General features: G+C 41.5%; 2 protein-coding genes across 3 annotated transcripts; one reads left to right on the forward strand and one right to left on the reverse strand.

Moving 5' to 3' along the window:
- Positions 1-254: 254 nt before the first annotated feature.
- On the reverse strand, positions 255-3,286 carry zpcx (zona pellucida protein C). Its single transcript, XM_058398530.1, has 7 exons — positions 3,041-3,286; positions 2,773-2,947; positions 2,592-2,688; positions 2,139-2,221; positions 1,966-2,042; positions 851-1,820; positions 255-331 (listed from the first exon to the last, which is right to left on the reverse strand). Exons 1-7 carry the CDS (start codon positions 3,264-3,266, stop codon positions 301-303), a joined length of 1,659 nt encoding a protein of 552 aa, XP_058254513.1. The 5' UTR covers positions 3,267-3,286; the 3' UTR covers positions 255-300.
- A 1,544-nt stretch (positions 3,287-4,830) lies between these two features.
- Positions 4,831-19,994, forward strand: tmem54a (transmembrane protein 54a). Of its 2 annotated transcripts, none has more exons than XM_058398580.1 (6): positions 4,831-4,987; positions 9,291-9,487; positions 11,977-12,036; positions 15,790-15,990; positions 16,289-16,426; positions 17,355-19,994. In XM_058398580.1, exons 1-6 carry the CDS (start codon positions 4,984-4,986, stop codon positions 17,481-17,483), a joined length of 729 nt encoding a protein of 242 aa, XP_058254563.1. In that variant the 5' UTR covers positions 4,831-4,983; the 3' UTR covers positions 17,484-19,994. The 2 variants fall into 2 exon arrangements, with proteins under 2 accessions (XP_058254563.1, XP_058254562.1); XM_058398579.1 differs by having other exon boundaries at positions 4,843-5,073.
- The last annotated feature ends 1,970 nt before the right edge of the window (positions 19,995-21,964 follow it).

Raw genomic sequence — 21,964 nt, forward strand, 5'->3', positions numbered from 1 at the left:
AATAGTGTGTGTACATACAGGAGCATAAGTCAAGCCAAGACAGCTCAGCTACATGTTAACACACATCTGACAATTTCTACATATTAATGAGAATAATGATCAATACTTTGCCGTCTGTGCCACACATTTACCTACCCAGTAAATACATAGACTCTTGATGAAAGGAAGGGGGTAGGATTTGTTTAGTCAGAATCCGTTGCAAAAGTAAAAGTAAGCCCACACTACTGAAGAAAAAAAAAAAACATTTTTAATTTCCTGCAGCATTTTTATTGAAGTCAGTTATAGATACAGACATTCACATCACTGACCATACATCGTCTTGTTCAAGCCCCTGCAGACAAGGGAAAAAAAAAAAAAAAAAATGCTGGTGAAGTTGAACTAGACACAAACACCATTTATACCACTGTGCAGTTCTGGATTCTGATTGGTCAGGTGTTAAGCTTCCAGAACAGCAGCTCTGTATGGTACTGTTCCTATATTAACAGCTAACACATCTAACAGATGCAAGAAAAACACTTCTTGGTGTGAGGTTTGCTTTAAAGGTGGTGTTTCAGTAACATTCATGGAAGGAGTCTCCAATGTCCGAGACAAAGCTGTAACCAAGTTTTCCCAACCTTTAGTACAGTGGAGCTTACACTTTATGGTTTCTCAGCAACATAACTTTTGCCTTAAACGTTAAGAGAAGAGCTGCTATACTGCAAGTGATTAACAAGTCTCGTAGATGTTCAACATGTATATAAAAGTAAGTGGTCAGTTTGCTGTTCAACCAAGCATCAAACATTCCTGCAAAAGCAGTCGAGATTTTAAAATTGTGATCAATCATTTTTTTGGAGAATAAAGTTATCCTCACCTCACCATATCCAGCAAGGATTGCATCAGATCCTTTTCCACTTCCTTTGGACTTCCTTCTTCCTCCACCTTTCTCCATTCCGTCTCCAGCTTACTTTTCCTGACCTCCCGCTCATCCATGCTCGGACTCCTTTCTTCTTCCTCATAGCTGAGAGACCTGGATCCGTCTGAAGCTTGACTGAAAGTTAATGTTTTCTTCACGTACCCCGGATTTGCAAAATCATCTCCTTTAAGCTTTTTAACCTCGTTTTCCTGAGGCTTCTCGGGAAGCTTTTCCATCTGAGGAGACACAAAAGCATCCGCTTGCACCATATCCTCCTGGAGATCGTAGTGCTGCGGCCATTTGTAGTTCATAAACACGTCACCTCGCAGTTCCTCCTCTGGTGAGTGACCTCCCTCTAACGCAGAATCATCTCCTCCCAAATCCCAGTCGTTCCTTAAACCAGGCAAGTCAGCCGTGTAAACTTCACTTACACGTTCAGGAATTAGAGATTTCCTATCATTAGCTTCCTGATGCTTTTCTTCAGAGGTGGTCTCAGAGTGTGCTTTTTCACTTGGAGCAACATCCTGACTGGACACACCAACAAAACCGGCTGAACTCTTCTGCTCTGGGATATCGATTACCATTTTCAGAATTGGATCAGGTGAAACATCTACAAAAAGTCCTGGAAACCAGGGCAACAAAGCACTTGCTGGGTCTTGGTTCACAACCCTGATGCTCTCTGACAGCAGAGGTTGAGAGAGCCAGGGAAAGCTGTAGGGAACTTTCTTCTTAGAGTTTCCAGATACAGTGGCACTGCCTACAATCCAGCCTTTTTCCATTGGAGATGGGAAAGTTCTGGATTCTGTCCCATTCATTCCTGTGGAAGACCCAACTTGGGCGGTGGCATTGAAAGAGCTGGACAGTGATTGTTCCTCATTTTGCTCTTCCTTAATGGTGAATGGACCAGTACTCACAAGTGCCTTCAATTCTGAAATAGACCATATTCATAAAAATGCTACAGGTACGACTGAAGCGAAGTTAACAATTTAACTTCCCATAAGACATATTGGTCTTTCAAGCTTCCATAACTACACAAGTTTCCATTAAAACAAGTAGACAGAATGGATACTGACCACCATAGGAAGGAGGACCTTTACATTTTGATGCACAGCACTCGCATACACTTGTTTGGCCAGTCAATTCAACCCAGCTGAAAAGGAAAAAAATAAAAAATAAGGAAGATGACCCTTGAGGAACCAAGCAAATTGTATACATTCCTGTATGTTTGGGAGGTTTGACAAGTTACCGGGAATTGTTCTTGTTGTAGTTGCAGGATTTGGTGTCTGGGGTCACTGCAGAAGAGAAGACCATGCTGCAGTGTAGGTAAACCTGAAGGATCAGTTGGTTAAATTAAGCATTTCTATCATACTGAAGATATCCACCAATAGAATAATTTTCAGCTTAAAAATCTAGAAATAGGTTACAAAGACTCAATCTTAGTGTGAACATTGATCACATTTGCTTTCTCCAATTTTCACTTGCTCAGATTTTTCCACACATTGTTGTCTTTTTGGCCTTTCAACACATTACACCATCCGGAATTGATGGAAATTACGCAGATAAAAACTAAACTGAATATTAAAACCAATGACATCTTGAAATTTGCCATTAATCCAAGTTTAAACCTATAAATCAATGTCTTCAAAGGAACAAGGCCATTAGACAAAAGCCCTCCTCCTATTTGTTGGTAAAAACCCACCTGTGAGAACTTCAGACTGGAGGTATCCAAGCACAAGTTAATGGAATCACGCTGTCTGGAGACAAACTCAATAGCGGACTGTTTAGAAGATACGCATCTGAAAACAAATCATGATATAAAAGGTAAAATAAAAAAAGTTTTAAAAGTAGATAAGAAGTGGATATAGCTGTGCTGTACCCACCCCTTGTTTAGAATAAGAACCGATCTGGATTTCTCCATGGGGTTTGAAGATGGTGTAGCGTAACATGACTGGATGAAGAGCTCCTGGTCTGGTGCAGATGATGAAGCAAACACTTGCAGGTACACTGATTCTCCTTTTTGGTAGATATTAGTCTCAGCAGGACCACTCCAAGAAGCTGGGAAATAAACAGAAAATCCCAGATCAGATAATAACATTAACATTGAAGATGTTCTTTTACTTATCACTAAAGCTTGTTTTTATGACTCACAATTCATCAACCTTAGATCAAAACTGCTTCTTAGATCAATCAAGCTCCAGATCTGAAAAGGTACTGGGAAGCTAGGTCCAACTTTGCTTAAACGAGGTGTCCGTAAAAAGCTTTTGGCTAAAATTTCACCGCCAACGTCTGGCCAGACATCACGAACACCTACCGAGTCAACAGACGGTGCTATAGCAGACAATATGAAATAAACACAAAACCCTACCATCCCCATTACGTTAGGCAAACTACACACCAAACACAATTAAAGTTTTACACCAACATTTTGTTGTCTGCTAAATAATCAGGCATGCCAAACATTACACTTGGTACACCTGAGCAAATTGCAATCAGATGATTCTAATTTAGAGTAGGTGTGGCTTTCTTTTAGGAACATAACCAACGAGTACGTCTCAAAACCTTAATTAAAGCCTCCTTGATACCTCCTTCATCCCATGACATGTAAACCCTAGTAATTTACCATCTTAAATAATGTACCAATTGTTTAATGCACAAAGAGGATTCAAGGAACTAGGATAAAGTGCACTTTTAGAGCACAGGCTCTCAGGCCTGCTCCTGGAGAACCCCCTGTCCTGCAAATTTTTGTGTTTTTCTGTTCTACCACCCACATAGACTTCATCTAAGGAATGGCTAGTAATCAGGTGATTAGCTGAATCAGATGTGCTGGAGAAGGAGAATACTAAATCCTGCAGGATGGTGGGTTCTCCAGGATTAGAGGAGGAACTTGTGGTTTTAATCTTAGATATGAAAGCTCACAACTCTCAACATAGTGCTTATAATTTCCACACCTGGAGTACATAGTGCTGCAATAACTGCCAAGATGACTGGCAGGTACACTTTACTAAAAGGATGTTGGTCACATTTAGGAAGTTCTAAAGGTTTTATTTTCTCTTCTAATGTAATAAATTCAGCTGTTTAAGCATTCAGTAATTGGGTGATTATGAGTTTGGTGTTAGTGAGGCAGTGCTAATCTCTGAAGCACTGCAGCCCTTCAGGACTGGGGTTTGACCCTTGTAAATTGATGGTAAATGCAAAATTATAGGTATAAATTTGTTTTTAAGTGCAGTGGTGTTAAATAATATGCTAATAGTGGTACATCTTTTGGTTTTAGTCCTCAAAACAATGAAATGTAGGCCTGTGCTAGTCACATTCTTCCTTATGTTTTTCTAAATGTTTATCCTTTTTAAATAATCTGTAATATTGTTGTACCGTCTAATTGCTTATTATTGCAAAATTGTGTGCCAGTGTACATTTAATTTATGCCTTTAAGTGATAACCTCTTTTACTAGTACTCACGAATCAGCCTATAGGAAGTGACTGGGGGAAAAACATAAAATAACAATGTTGGAATGTGAAAGAAAAAAAAAAAGCACCTATCTAGTTTTATGGTTTTAATTTTTTTGTCGACATTAAATTTTTTTTTATTTGACTTTGATTTCAACTGAAGTCAATACGTTTAAATTGGAAACGTGCCCTAACCAAAATGGCGTCGCCGTTGACGTGACCCTTCGGATGATCTTACCAAAATGGTCGCAACACCTGTGGAACGGAACTCCGCTTCCACTCCGGAACAATCCACATTACAGCGGGAGCAGAGTTAAAAAGCAGCGACTTTTACAATTTATTAACTAACTGTATAGAGCATTATTTTTGTAATATTTTGTTATATGGTAGTAGAGTGGTATTTGTATGAAGAACCGAGATGTTTAAGTGTTTTTTCCCCCCAGCAGTCGTCTCCTTTCCTACATTATGGACTGTTCCAAATAACGTCAGTGAGTTCGTTAGAGCCGCCCTTCAGGTACAGGGCGTGGAGCATAGGCGGAAAACACGAAGATATGGGACGTCTTTATTTAGAATAAACTGCAAAACATGGGCTCTTTAGACGCTTGAGGATAACATAAAGCAAAAAAAACAGTCGCTATAAAGTCAATATGGGTAAGGATTTTTTAAAAGTTGTATTTAAAGCGTTAAAAACCTGATAATTATGGCTAGGGACAGCCGTTTCTGGGGCTGCGTTCAAGGTGTGTATGCTTTAATTGTTTACGAGTCTGTTTAGTGAAAAAGTAAAGTTTGTAAATCATGCATATATAATGTCACTATACATTTTATTTCTAGAATAAAAACCTTTTATAGCATGAGTATTAAACATCTTTGGGATATTAGTGACTCAGTTTAAATGTACCGTACGATTTAGAAATCGTTTACAAGATCTTGAATGCAGCTCACCCCAGCCATTTTAGGTGTGTTTGTATTACATTTTAATAAATTTTTAATTGTTTAGTGTCAATGCTTTGGTTTGTAAATCACACTACTTTTACCTTAGATCCACGACTTTCATGCACGTGTTTGCTCAACTTAGGTGTTTTTATTTCTAAGTGGTTGATTGCAGTGCTATTAAACATGTTTTCCTTTATTAGTGTTTGCACTATAATATACATAAACAGGATTCTAAACATAAGTTCACCTACAGACTGCTTAGGCTCTTTATAAAATCATTCCATCAGTGCATCTAATCAGAGAAAGTTTAAAGTATAACACTTTCACGGCGTACGGAATCATTAACCTTTCATAAGAGACTCTTATGGAGTTATGCTTGAAGTTTCTCAGGAGAGTTGATTAGTTTCCTGTAACAGCAGCACTGATGGATGATGGGGTTGTCAGAGGTTTGTGTTTCATATGAGATGCGCTCCTTAATTCTCAGGGATTTGTACGGTGAACGCTGTAGATAAACTAAGCTTGATAACAAAATGTCTTTATGTAACAGAAAACTTGTTTAATGTTATTGGAAGGAGTCTCCAGTGTTACTCTTTGTAACAGACAGTGGTAAAGCTGTAAAGACATGCGAAAGTCTCCATAATGAAGGGACGCTTGCTATTATTTTACGACTATTTATTATCCTATATAAAATGTAAAGCAAAATAGTGTTATTTAATTATTGGTTAAGGTTTGCCATCATTTTGCAAAGATGACGTTGGTCTGAACGGATCTTTCTTTGGTTGAGTCATGAGGAGTCATTTGGGGAGTCATTGATTCACTTCATATTGGTGAAGTGAGTCAAATAAAATGACTCGCCTAAAAGAGCCAGAATTCTCTGATATTTTTTGTATCTGATTTTTGTCCATGATGTAAAGACACATTTTTATGTATTTATTTAGAGCAACCAATCATTCAGAAGGTCTTGTTTGTTAGTGATATAAGCATATTGGTGAAGATTTGAAGTGTTTTAAGAGTGTCTGGGGAAACAAGCTGGGTTTTTTTTGTGGTGCATTATTTTGCAACTGAGACAAAGTGCACAGCTGTACTCCCCGAGGAAAGAGGAACACTCCTGTTCATGCCACAGTCATGTGACGAAAGTCCTGAGAGTGGGAACAAACCCTGAAGAACAAATTTTAAATTAAAACGCCACTAGGACGGAGGGTTTTCCTGCTTTAAGCATTTTGTGGAGTTTGCAGATGATGATGATGATGATGATGATCTTTGGATCTCTGGGTCTCTTTTGTTTGTTCAGTTTCACTTCAGTGTCCCAGAGTTCCTGTTTGATTTTAGAGCGCAGAACCTGTTCGACAACTTTGTTGACACACACACACACACACACACACACACACACACACCCACCCAGTGATCCGAGGACGTGCTGCTGCCTGTCGCCTCGTTGTACTGAAGTAAGCAACAGCAGCACTTTGAGTCAGGATTTAAACAGTGACAAAACTGTGCTGGAGATGAAATACAGTGAGGGAAAAAATCATTTGATCCCCTGCTGATTTTGTACGTTTGCCCACTGACAAAGAAATGATCAGTCTGTAATTTTAATGGTCGGTGTATTTGAACAGTGAGAGACAGAATAACAACAAAAAAATCCAGAAAAACACATTTCAGAAAAGTTCTACATTGATTTGCATTTTATTGAGTGAAATAAGTATTTGACCCTTTTGCAAAAGTAGTGGCAGTACTTGGTGGCAAACCCTTGATGGCAATCACAGACATCAGACATTTCTTGTAGTTGGCCACCAGGTTTGCACACATCTCAAGGAATTTGGGCCCACTCCTCTTTGCAGATCCTCTCCAAGTCCTTAAGGTTTTGTGGCTGACCCTTCAGCTCCCTCCACAGATTTTCTATGGGATTAAGGTCTGGACACTGGCTAGGCCACTACAGGACCTTAATGTGCTTCTTTTTGAACCACTCCTTTGTTGCCTTGGCCGTGTGTTTTGGGTCATTGTCAGGCTGGAATATCCATCCACAACCCATTTTCAATGTCCTGGCTGAGGGAAGGAGGTTCTCACTCAAGATTTGACGGCACGTGGCTCCGTCCATCGTCCCTTTGATGCAGTGCAGTTGTCCTGTCCCCTTAGCAGAAAAACACCCCCAAAGCATAATGTTTCCACCTCCATGTTTGACGGTGGGGATGGTCTTCTTGGAGTCATAGGCAGCATTCCTCCTCCTCCAAACATGACGAGTTGAGTTGATGCCAAAGAGCTGGATTTTGGTCTCATTTGACCACAACACTTTCACCCGGTTCTCCTCTGAATCATTCAGATGTTCACTGGCAAACTTCAGATGAGCCTGTACATGTGCTTTCTTTAGCAGGGGGACGTTGCGGGCGCTACTGGATTTCAGTCTTTCACGGCGTAGTGTGTTACCAATTGTTTTCTTGGTGACTGTGGTCCCAGCTGCCTTGAGATCATTGACAAAGTCCTCCAGTGTAATTCTGGGCTGGTTCCTCGCCGTTCTCATGATCATTGAAACTCCATGAGGTGAGATCTTGCATGGAGCCCCAGACCGAGGAAGATCGACAGTCCTTTTGTGTTTCTTCCCTTTGGGAATAATCTGTTGTCACCTTCTCACCAAGCTGCTTGGAGATGGTCTTGTAGCTCATTCCAGCCTTGTGTAGGTCTACAATCTTGTCCCTGACATGGACAGCTCTTTGGTCTTGGCCATGATGGAGAGTTTGGAATCTGATTGATTGCTTCCTTCTGTGGACAGGTGTCTTTCATACAGTTAAGGAGCTGAGATTAAGAGCACTCCCCGAGAGTGCTCCTACTGTAATCTCAGCTCCTTACCTGTATAAAAGACACCTGGGAGCCAGAAATCTTTCTGATTGATAGGGGATCAAATACTTATTTCACTCATTAAAATGCAAATCAATGTAGAACTTTTCTGAAATGTGTTTTTCTGGATTTTTTTGTTGTTATTCTGTCTCTCACTGTTCAAATACACCGACCATTAAAATTACAGACTGATCATTTCGGTGTCAGTGGGCAAACGTACAAAATCAGCAGGGGATCAAATCATTTTTTCCCTCACTGTAAATAATAACGCAGTGTCATGCGGTTTAAAGAGAAAATAAATAAATCAGCAGCAGCAGAGAGGTGTGGTGAAGGGGAGGAGTTCCTGAAGTGGTTTATCCCTCTAATCCCACAGCAATTTTCCTGTAATTATGTGATTGTTTAATAAAGAGGAATTATTACATCATGTTTTTTATTTGTTTATGGTTACATCTCATTAAAACAAGTTAGCACACGTCTCAGAGGCTGTAATCAGTTGTTCCTTCAGCAGGAATAAAGAAGACTAATCAACTGCTTCTGACCAATCAGGAACCAGATCTGTGGGATTAATAGTTATTCATAGAAAAATGAATCAACTGCTTTCGACCAATCAGGATCCCGATCTGTAGGATTAAGAGTTATTTGGTGCTTTAATTTAAATCTGGTGCAGTAAATTTGCGGAATATAAAGATTTATACAAATCTCATTGAAAACAGAGATTTTTAGTTTTTTTTGGAGGAACAGTAAGGCAAAAGATTTTTGTATAATTTCTGCATAGCAAGCAAAATATGAACAAAAACAAAACACTAGGGACTGTTTAAAAAATATGCAATTTTTTTTTCCTTTTCTGATTTGTTCCTTATTTTATTTCTTTGATTGTTTTTAAAAATATTTTTTTTGTAAGCATTTCATAATTTCACACAAACGTCACACAAAAATTGCTGAAATTTTAAATATAAAGTATTAATTAGAATAAAATTGAGTCTAATAAAGAAAAAAAACTTACTTATTTTAATTTTATTAACGTTATTTCTCTCTGACATCTGATAAACAGGAGTCGGATCAAAACATAGTTTTTTAGCTTAAAAAAAAACCCTATTTGTTGTTTTTCTATAATAGGATAAATCAGAGGTTAACTTTTGCCTATTTTATTTTTTTCTAAAAAAAATCATGCCAGTCTTTTCTTTTTGTTCAGGTGTGTGCTGTCGGAGCCTGAAGGATGCCAAGGTCCTGATGAAGATGGGCTTGGGCCTGGTGCTGGTGGGTCACGTGAACTTCCTGTTGGGGGCGCTGGTGCACGGCACCGTGCTGCGTGACGTCAAGGTGAACATTCAGATGGCCACCATCGAGTACGCCATCGGCAACATCATCACCCTGGTCGCCGGCCTCCTGGTACGTCTAGCTGCGTTTCTCCTAATATTGATTTAAAATCTTAACGAAGGAACGAACCACGAGCCAGTGCTTTACATCCTGAGCAGAATGATGGGATTTCAGAATTGTTATACAGTTCCTAACGCACTATTGTCGAGTTCTGGATTCTGATTGGTCAGATGCGAAGGTGTTGATAGCTCAAGTAGGTCTTTGACCAGCAGATCGGGGTTTACTTAAAAAAGAGAAAACACTTGCGAAGGAAGGTATGTTTCTAGCTGCTCTAACGTGAGTGACGTGTTAAATGTGAATACAAACTGATCAAGTCTGTAACATCTAACATTTAATCGGTAAAAACGTCAGTGTTGATAAATGGTGCAGGAGGAATAAAAGACTCGAGGCTGTGCAGTTCTGGGAAATCACATCTGAGGCAGTAACTGGAGCTCCGCTTCATCCAGCAATGTATCACTTATTACACGCATTACAGCGGCGTTACGTAAACGTGAGCTGGATGTCAGAAAGTCCGGAAAATCTATCTGGCAATCAGCCTGTGGGAAAAAGCTGGTGAAATTCCAGGTAGGAAATTTTAAGAAAAAAAGACACAGATGTTCTTCAGTTAAGGATTTGTGTAAACTACTAATGTGTAATTATTGGCACCCTTTAGTGAAGAGGTGTTTTAAAAATAAATAAATGTCTCTGAATAATTAATCGCACATTTAATCAAATATTTAATCAAATTAAATCTATTTTAAGAAACGACGTGCTAGTCGACTCTTAAGCGGTCATTCATGACTTCCTGTTTGAGCCGAGCGTATACACGAGACAACAGGAAGTTTCCGTAGTCCTTAATGATGGGAGGAAGATTTAAAGAATGCGTAATGAAACGAGACAGATTCATGGCCTGCGTGCAGGTTTTCTGTGTTTATAATGATTTATAATCCCACTCTCAGTGTTTATAATGATTTATAATCCCACTTTGTGTTTATAATGATTTATAATCCCACCCTTTGTGTTTATAATGATTTATAATCCCACTCTGTGTTTATAATGATTTATAATCCCACTCTCTGTGTTTATAATGATTTATAATCCCACTCTCAGTGTTTATAATGATTTATAATCCCACCCTTTGTGTTTATAATGATTTATAATCCCACCCTCTGTGTTTATAATGATTTATAATCCCACCCTCTGTGTTTATAATGATTTATAATCCCACTCTCAGTGTTTATAATGATTTATAATCCCACTCTGTGTTTATAATGATTTATAATCCCACTCTGTGTTTATAATGATTTATAATCCCACGCTCTGTGTTTATAATGATTTATAATCCCACGCTCTGTGTTTATAATGATTTATAATCCCACGCTCTGTGTTTATAATGATTTATAATCCCACTCTCACTGTTTATAATGATTTATAATCCCACGCTCTGTGTTTATAATGATTTATAATCCCACGCTCTGTGTTTATAATGATTTATAATCCCACGCTCTGTGTTTATAATGATTTATAATCCCACTCTCACTGTTTATAATGATTTATAATCCCACGCTCTGTGTTTATAATGATTTATAATCCCACGCTCTGTGTTTATAATGATTTATAATCCCACGCTCTGTGTTTATAATGATTTATAATCCCACGCTCTGTGTTTATAATGATTTATAATCCCACTCTCAGTGTTTATAATGATTTATAATCCCACCCTCTGTGTTTATAATGATTTATAATCCCACCCTCTGTGTTTATAATGATTTATAATCCCACTCTGTGTTTATAATGATTTATAATCCCACGCTCTGTGTTTATAATGATTTATAATCCCACGCTCTGTGTTTATAATGATTTATAATCCCACGCTCTGTGTTTATAATGATTTATAATCCCACGCTCTGTGTTTATAATGATTTATAATCCCACTCTCAGTGTTTATAATGATTTATAATCCCACGCTCTGTGTTTATAATGATTTATAATCCCACGCTCTGTGTTTATAATGATTTATAATCCCACCCTCTGTGTTTATAATGATTTATAATCCCACCCTCTGTGTTTATAATGATTTATAATCCCACCCTCTGTGTTTATAATGATTTATAATCCCACTCTGTGTTTATAATGATTTATAATCCCACTCTGTGTTTATAATGATTTATAATCCCACTCTGTGTTTATAATGATTTATAATCCCACGCTCTGTGTTTATAATGATTTATAATCCCACGCTCTGTGTTTATAATGATTTATAATCCCACGCTCTGTGTTTATAATGATTTATAATCCCACCCTCTGTGTTTATAATGATTTATAATCCCACCCTCTGTGTTTATAATGATTTATAATCCCACCCTCTGTGTTTATAATGATTTATAATCCCACTCTCACTGTTTATAATGATTTATAATCCCACTCTGTGTTTATAATGATTTATAATCCCACTCTCTGTGTTTATAATGATTTATAATCCCATTAATGATAAATATAAACTCATTCTTTCTGCTCTTCAGGCGGTCATTGGTGGGATAACAGCCATCACGCTGTCTAAGAACATGAAGAACCAGACGTTGGTAAGTTCACACACATTTCATACAGGAGGCTGTTTGGATAAAACAAAATCCTCAGATCCCTCAGGTTTCACCACACTGAGCCGCATCACTTCCTTCCACCAGAGCGTTGACACAGATAACGATAGAGATCTTTCACTCATTCAGTTATCTGTTTAGATTCTGTAAAGCATATCAATTTAAAAAGGAAATGGATCTCACATCTAACCGTCCACTGTCCAGGACAGAACCCTAGAAAGTGTTGTTTTCTGTTGTACAGACACTCTGGGGAGTCACACACTACAGTCCTGTATAACTGATTTAGTGAGAAAGTTTACTAATAAACATGATTACAGGGTGTGTCCCAATCAGCTCTCTAGTGCCCTAGGTAGTGAAGGACTGACTCTCTGCCCACTGGGACAGTAATGACTCAGTTTCCTCATCGGTCAGTTTACAAACCCAAACATATCAGATATTACTCTTCTGTCTCCCTCTTACTCTCCTCTCTCCTCTCTCTCCCTCTCTCTCTCTCTCAAATGTGATGTCACTGGCAGTAAGAGAACATAGTGAGCTTCCTGTTTTTGTTTTTCAGTTTTTTTTGTGGTGCGCTGTGGGATTTTTTTATTTAAAGATTTTGTGAACGAGAGATAGACAGAACTTAAAATGGCCGAGACTCTGACCATCGTCCTGAGTAGTGACGTAGGGAGAGGATTGAGAGATACACTTGATCACAGCGAGTCAACAAATCTCTCAATCGACTCTGAATTGACTCACCTGTAGGAGGAATGAGAGAAATGAATCATGCTGCATGTTTTCAGTTGCATTGTTTATATAATTAATACTCAGCAAACGAGATAACAGGTGTGAAAGAAGTCATGTAGCACTGATGATGATGATGGTGGAGATGATGGTGATGGTGATGATAATGATAGTGATGATGATGGTGGAGATGGTGATAGTGATGAGGGTGGAGATAGTGATGATGATGATGGTGGAGATGATGGTGATGGTGATGATGATGGTGGAGATGATGGTGATAGTGATGAGGGTGGAGATGGTGGAGATAGTGATGATGATGGTGGAGATGATGGTGATGGTGATGATAATGATAGTGATGATGATGGTGATGGTGATGATAATGATAGTGATGATGATGGTGGAGATGGTGATAGTGATGAGGGTGGAGATGGTGGAGATAGTGATGATGGTGGAGATGATGGTGATAGTGATGGTGGAGATGATGGTGATAGTGATGATGGTGGAGATAGAGATGATGGTGATAGTGATGATGATGGTGGAGATGATGGTGATAGTGATGATGGTGGAGATGGTGGAGATAGTGATGATGGTGGAGATGATGGTGATAGTGATGGTGGAGATGATGGTGATAGTGATGATGATGGTGATGGTGGAGATGATGGTGATAGTGATGATGATGGTGATAGTGATGATGATGGTGGAGATGATGGTGATAGTGATGATGATGGTGGAGATGATGGTGATAGTGATGATGGTGGAGATAGTGATGATGGTGGAGATGATGGTGATAGTGATGGTGGAGATGATGGTGATAGTGATGATGGTGGAGATAGAGATGATGGTGATAGTGATGATGATGGTGGAGATGATGGTGATAGTGATGATGATGGTGGAGATGATGGTGATAGTGATGATGGTGGAGATAGAGATGATGGTGATAGTGATGATGATGGTGGAGATGATGGTGATAGTGATGATGATGGTGGAGATGATGGTGGTGGTGATGATGGTGGTGATGGTGGAGATGATGGTGATGGTGATAGTGATGATGATGATGGTGGAGATGATGGTGATAGTGATGATGATGGTGATAGTGATGATGGTGGTGGTGATGATGATGATGGTGGTGATGGTGATGATGGTGGAGATGATGGTGATAGTGATGATGATGGTGTTGGTGATGGTAGTGATGATGATGGTGATAGTGATGATGATGGTGGAGATGATGGTGGTAGTGATGATGATGGTGATAGTGATGATGGTGATAGTGATGATGATGATGGTGGTGGTGATGATGATGGTGGTGATGGTGATGGTGGTAGTGATGATGATGGTGATAGTGATGATGATGGTGGAGATGATGGTGATAGTGATGATGATGGTGGAGATGATGGTGGTGGTGGTGATGATGATGGTGGTGGTGATGGTGATAGTGATGATGATGATGGTGGTGATAGTGGTGGTGGTGGTGGTGGTGGTGGTGGTGGTGATAGTGATGATGATGGTGATAGTGATGATGGTGATGATGATGGTGGTGGTGGTGGTGGTGATGATGGTGGTGGTGGTGATGGTGATAGTGATGATGATGGTGATAGTGATGATGATGGTGATAGTGATGATGGTGATAGTGGTGATGATGGTGATAGTGGTGATGATGGTGATAGTGGTGATGATGGTGATAGTGGTGATGATGGTGATAGTGATGATGGTGGTGGTGGTGGTGGTGATGATGATGATGGTGGTGGTGGTGATGATAGTGATGATGATGGTGATAGTGGTGATGATGATGGTGGAGATGATGATGATGATCGTGGTGATGATGGTGATAGTGATGATGATGGTGGAGATGATGGTGATAGTGATGATGATGATGGTGATAGTGATGATGGTGGTGGAGATGATGGTGATAGTGATGATGGTGGTGGTGATGATGGTGATAGTGATGATGGTGGTGGTGATGATGGTGATAGTGATGATGGTGGTGGTGATGATGGTGATAGTGATGATGGTGGTGGAGATGATGGTGATAGTGATGATGGTGGTAGTGATGATGGTGATAGTGATGATGGTGGTGGAGATGATGGTGATAGTGATGATGATGGTGGAGATGATGGTGATAGTGATGATGATGGTGGAGATGATGGTGATAGTGATGATGGTGATAGTGATGATGGTGATAGTGGTGATGATGGTGGAGATGATGGTGATAGTGATGATGGTGATAGTGATGATGGTGATAGTGATGATGGTGATAGTGATGATGGTGGTGGTGATGATGATGGTGGTGATGGTGATGATGATGGTGGAGATGATGGTGGTGGTGGTGATGATGATGGTGGTGGTGATGGTGATAGTGATGATGATGGTGGTGGTGGTGGTGATAGTGATGATGATGGTGATAGTGATGATGATGGTGATAGTGGTGATGATGATGGTGGAGATGATGATGATGATCGTGGTGATGATGGTGATAGTGATGATGATGGTGATAGTGATGATGATGGTGGAGATGATGGTGATAGTGATGATGGTGGTGGAGATGATGGTGGTGGTGATGATGATGGTAGTGATGATGATGGTGGAGATGATGGTGGAGATGATGGTGATAGTGATGGTGGTGGTGGAGATGATGGTGATAGTGATGATGATGGTGATAGTGATGATGATGGTGGAGATGATGGTGGTGGTGATGATGGTGATAGTGATGATGATGGTGATAGTGATGATGGTGGTAGTGATGATGGTGATAGTGATGATGATGGTGGAGATGATGGTGATAGTGATGATGGTGGTGGAGATGATGGTGATAGTGATGATGATGGTGATAGTGATGATGATGGTGATAGTGATGATGATGGTGGAGATGATGGTGATAGTGATGATGGTGGTGGAGATGATGGTGATGATGATGGTGGTGGTGGTGGTGATGGTGGTGGTGATGATGATGATGATGATAGTGATGATGATGGTGGTGATGATGGTTATATATTTAACGTATGTACGCCCCTGTCCCTACAGAAATGGCTCTTGTTGGTGGTCAGCATGGTGATCTGCATTTTGGGCGTGGCTGCCGCCATCAGTGTCTTAGCCTCCATCGTTACAGCCATCGACAACGACGGCTCCAGTCTGCTGAAGCAGTGCAAACTGAACGGGACGTACAACACCTACAACACCTACAGCATCACCAACGAGTGTCCCTTCGACCCCACACGCATTTACGTCAGTACACAGCTCTGACCCAGAACTGCACTCACACTCGTTTATCACAGAGAGCTTAACATTAAGAGTTTTATTCATGCTCCCCTCTCTCTCTCCCTCTCCTTCTCTCTCTCTCTCTCCCCCCCTCTATCTCTGTGTCTCTACTTCTCTGTCTCTGTCTCTCTCTCTCCCTCTCTCTACTTCTCTCTCTCTCTCTCTCTCCCCCTCTCTCCCCCTCTCTACTTCTCTCTCTCTGTCTCTCTCTCTCTCCCACTCTCTGCTTCTCTCTCTCTCTCTCTCTCTCTCTCTCTCTCTGTAGGGGACGACTCTGACCCTCTGGTGTTTGATCATCGTCATGTCGTTGATGGAGGTGGTGTTTTCACTGCGCTGTTTTCTCGCCTGCACCAGCTTCCTGCGTCTCCCCTGCCCCTGGAGGAAAACCCCCAAAAAATCCAGGGTAAAAAAACAAAAACAAATCACACACACACACACACACACACACACTACACGTGCGCTTAACACAGAAGGTCAGAAAGTGTTGATTTATGTTCTATCCCTGCAGATCTGACAGATCACAGGTTTATGTAGGATTTATTTATTTAAAGGCTCGACCTGATACTTTATTGTTTCCATAGTAACAGCGTGATCGCAGGGATGGATTAAAAACCTGTAGATTCGTTTATGGAGGGAGTCTCCAGTGTCAGAGCTTTGTAAACAGTCAGAGGTAACTTTAGATATCAAGAGAGAGAGAGAGAAAGAAACATAGAGAGAGACAGACAGTCAGAGAGAGAAAGAGGGAGAGACAGGCAGACAGTCAGAGAGAGAGACAGATAGAGACAGTCAGTCAGGGAGAGCGAGACAGACAGAGAGGGGGAGAGAGAGAGACAGAGAGTCTGAGAGAGAGACAGACAGAGACATTGAGACAGACACAGAGAGAGAGAGTCAGAGAGACAGACAGAGTGAGAGAGACAGAGAGAGGCATTGAGACAGACACAGAGTGAGAGAGACAGACAGAGTGAGAGAGAGTCAGAGAGACAGACAGAGTGAGAGTGAGTCAGAGAGACAGACAGGCTGATGAGTGAACTGTTTTTGCAGATTTTATCATAAGTGTAACCGTAAACGGATAAAAAGTACAAAATGCCGTTGTTATAAATAAAATGTTAAACGTATATAACGTATAGATTTATAAACGTGTATAAACGTATTTTTATTGTTTTCCTGTAAGAACATGACTCTGAGTTGTAACCTCGCTCTCGTGTGATCTTCTGTTTCTAGTTCTGACCAAATAAATAAATAAATGGATAGTAAGCTACATGTCCCATCAGTGTGTTTAAATCTCATTGTCCTCTGTCATATTGCTATATCTGTCTACCGATGTTCCTCAGGTGCGAATCCGGACGCCGAAGAGCTCCGCCCCTTCGTCACCCATCCACTTCCCCGACGAGGAGGATCCTGCAGAGCAACGCGATCTTCTCCACTCCCCCTCACCCACTGAGGAAACCAGCCAGCTGTGAGCCGGAGCGCCGTCACACCTACAGGTTCTCAGATCATCTCCCACTTCTGTGGAGCAGATCCATGAAGCGCTTATTAGCTCGGTGTTCAGATCAGATCAGAATCCAGGATTTGAAGAGAGACAGAATGGAGTTTAATGTCCAGCTAAAAATGAGAACCCGAGTACGACATTATATAGATCAGGTTCTTGGTGAACTTTTGGAATGGAACTGAGACTTTGTGAGAGGTTTTAAAAAATACGCCGTCTTACGATATTGGATTTTTTTTTAACGTATAAATGTCTGTACCTGAGCCGTAAACGTACAGCAGTGATGTGAAGCTGTCTGTCTCTACAAAGGTCAAAACAACGCAATTATTTTCGTGTGGAACGTCGAGAGTGCAGTCGCTTCACCTGAGAGCGTAATAACTCCTCAAACCTGCTGCCATTTCCATAATCTTCCATAATCATTCTCTCCTCCTCGTTTAATATGTACCTTATAATATACATATAATCTCTGTGGAAGAGCACGAATTTTCACTTCACTGATTTTCTTTCCTTTGTTGCCATTTTCTTCAGGTTCAGGTGGGCGGGGCTACGCTGGGCTCTCTTTCATATACTCGTTTGGCCACTAGAAATATCCCAGAAATGCCTAAAGCTCACACAACTTTCTGCCTTTCTAGCTCTATGAAGCTGCCGAGTTTGTGTTTACGTTGCCACATACACTATACTGCCAAAAGTATTGGGACACCCCTCCAAATCATCGAGTTCAGGGGTTGGGCTCGGCTCCTTAGTTCCAGCGAAGGGAACTCTTAATGCTTCAGCTTCATACCAAGACATTTTGGACAATTTCATGCTCTTTGTGGGAACAGATTGGGGATGACCCCTTCCTGTTCCAACATGACTGTACACCAGTGACCAAAGCAAGGTCCATAAAGACATGGATGAGTGAGTTTGGTGTGGAGGAACTGCACAGAGTCCTGACCTCAACCTGATAGAACACCTTTGGGATGAATTAGAGTGGAGACTGTGAGCCAGACCTTCTCGACCAACATCAGTGCCTGACCTCACAAATGTTCTTCTAGAGTAATGGTCAAAAATCCCCATAAACACACTCCTAAACCTTGTGGAAAGCCTTCCCAGAAGAGTTGAAGCTGTTATAGCTACAAAGGGCGGGACAACTCCATATTACATTCATGTGCATGGAAAGGCAGACGTCCCAAAACTTTTGGCAATATAGTGTATTGCCTTTGATATGTGACTTTTATGATAATCTTATGTATGTAGGGTGAAAACAGACAGTGTGAAGGTTTCAGATAAATCGCAGGCAGCGTATAGGGATTTATTTAGTGTTTAAATAAAATTGGAATAGAAATACGAACATGATATAAAAATAACATATTCCTTTTTTTGTTTTTAAATCCAACCTCAGCCTTTTATATTTAATTCACTTTTTCTGGTCCAACATTTTCACACACATGCTCAAACACACCTAATACACACTGACTACCTGCTACACAGGTCAGTATAGGGCCGTGTGAGCATGGGAATGTGGAGTGCATTAAATTACTGCTCTCGATGTTTGGGATTGAAAGAATCTCTGCTAAAGAGTTTTTAACTGTTTTGTAAAGCTTGAGAAAATGACACTTCCATGAAAATTCTATAGTGATATTTTACCGATATATTTTTCGCCACTAGAGGGCAGCAGTGGACGCGTGAAGCTGACTCCAATCAGGATGAGTGATTATGCTTTGTGCTGCTGCAACGTGATTGGCTGACTAAAACACACACACACAAATTGAAGACTTTTCCGATTTTGTCTCATCAGCCCTTTTGGAATAGTCTGATACTTGCTGATGCTCCACCTGCGTTTTATTAAAACACTCCTCATCCTGGAGGAAAGCTGAGAGCCACGATCACATCAATGGGAAATGAGACTGAAGCTCAGGTACGGATTTTTGCGTCAGTTATTTGTTTATTTTTAAACACTGCCGTAATTACGAGTTACAAGCTGTATTTGTCGCCAGTGTTCACTGTTCCACCAGGAGACATGGACTGTTGATGGTACGAGCCTTTTAGCTGTTTTATTGCACTCTTATTCTTTTCTTTTTTTTCTTACACTGCCAAAAAAACAGAGTTCACTGAATTAGTTATAGAGTGTTTAATTTTTTGCCTTATATATAACTTTTTACATGTATTTAGAAAATAACTTGGGTTTAGAATTTATACTGTATGTGCTATCTTGTGTACACACACACACACACACACACACACACACACCTATCGCCTGACTGTTACACACACACACACACACACACACCTATCGCCTGACTGTTACACACACACACACACACCTATCGCCTGACTGTTACACACACACACACACACACACCTATCGCCTGACTGTTACACACACACACACACACACCTATCGCCTGACTGTTACACACACACACACACACACACCTATCGCCTGACTGTTACACACACACACACACACACACCTATCGCCTGACTGTTACACACACACACACACCTATCGCCTGACTGTTACACACACACACACACCTATCGCCTGACTGTTACACACACACACACACCTATCGCCTGACTGTTACACACACACACACCTATCGCCTGACTGTTACACACACACACACACACACCTATCGCCTGACTGTTACACACACACACACACACACACACACACACACACACTCCTATCGCCTGACTGTTACACACACACACACACACACACACACACACACTCACTCCTATCGCCTGACTGTTACACACACACACACACACACTCCTATCGCCTGACTGTTACACACACACACACACACTCCTATCGCCTGACTGTTACACACACACACTCCTATCGCCTGACTGTTACACACACACACTCCTATCGCCTGACTGTTACACACACACACTCCTATCGCCTGACTGTTACACACACACACACTCCTATCGCCTGACTGTTACACACACACACTCCTATCGCCTGACTGTTATACACACACACACACACACACACACACACCTATCGCCTGACTGTTACACACACACACACACACACACACACACACTCCTATCGCCTGACTGTTATACACACACACACACACACACACACACACCTATCGCCTGACTGTTACACACACACACACACACACACACACACACACCTATCGCCTGACTGTTACACACACACACACACACACACACACACACACACACTCCTATCGCCTGACTGTTACACACACACACACATGCAAACCAGGTCCAGAACCAATGAAGCAAATGGATCCACTTTAAAAAAGTTGTGTATTTGGAGTCTGTATGATTTGTTACTGCTTGATTTTTGGTGATAAATAATGGAAACATCTGATACGGAGTAAAAGAGTTATGATTTTGTACAGAAGAAAATAAAAGGTACTTTTAAATTTTTTTATTTTTATTTTTTTAAGAGAAGAAGCCATAATGATATTTTTATCTTGATGTCAGTTGATTGATGTTTCTGTGTGACTGAGCTGATAGTCGTGGGGTTAAAGCCCATAAGCTCCTCCTCCTCTTGCCATCCTGAAGCCTGTAAGCTCCTCCTCTTGCCATCCTGAAGCCTGTAAGCTCCTCCTCTTGCCATCCTGAAGCCCGTAAGCTCCTCCTCTTGCCATCCTGAAGCCTGTAAGCTCCTCCTCTTGCCATCCTGAAGCCTGTAAGCTGCTCCTCTTGCCATCCTGAAACCCGTAAGCTCCTCCTCTTGCCATCTTGAAGCCCGTAAGCTCCTCCTGCCATCCTGAAGCCCGTAAGCTCCTCCTCCTGCCACCCTGAAGCCCGTAAGCTCCTCCTCCTGCCACCCTGAAGCCCGTAAGCTCCTCCTCCTGCCACCCTGAAGCCCGTAAGCTCCTCCTCCTGCCACCCAGGAGCCCGTAAGCTCCTCCTCCTGCCACCCAGGAGCCCGTAAGCTCCTCCTCCTGCCACCCTGAAGCCCGTAAGCTCCTCCTCCTGCCACCCTGAAGCCCGTAAGCTCCTCCTCCTGCCATCCTGAAGCCCATAAGATGCTCCTCCTGCTAACCTGAAGCCCATAAGCTCCTCCTCCTGCCATCCTGAAGCCCATAAGCTCCTCCTCCTGCCATCCTGAAGCCCATAAGCTCCTCCTCCTGCCATCCTGAAGCCCATAAGCTCCTCCTCCTGCCATCCTGAAGCCCATAAGCTCCTCCTCCTGCCATCCTGAAGCCCATAAGCTCCTCCTCCTGCCATCCTGAAGCCCATAAGCTCCTCCTCCTGCCATCCTGAAGCCCATAAGCTCCTCCTCCTGCCATCCTGAAGCCCATAAGCTCCTCCTCCTGCCATCCTGAAGCCCATAAGCTCCTCCTCCTGCCATCCTGAAGCCCATAAGCTCCTCCTCCTGCCATCCTGAAGCCCATAAGCTCCTCCTCTTGCCATCCTGAAGCCCATAAGCTCCTCCTCTTGCCATTCTGAAGGATGGTGGGGGAGGAGCTTGTG

Source organism: Hemibagrus wyckioides, linkage group LG09 (assembly GCF_019097595.1).
Source record: "Hemibagrus wyckioides isolate EC202008001 linkage group LG09, SWU_Hwy_1.0, whole genome shotgun sequence".
NCBI classification, from domain to species: Eukaryota; Metazoa; Chordata; class Actinopteri; order Siluriformes; family Bagridae; genus Hemibagrus; species Hemibagrus wyckioides.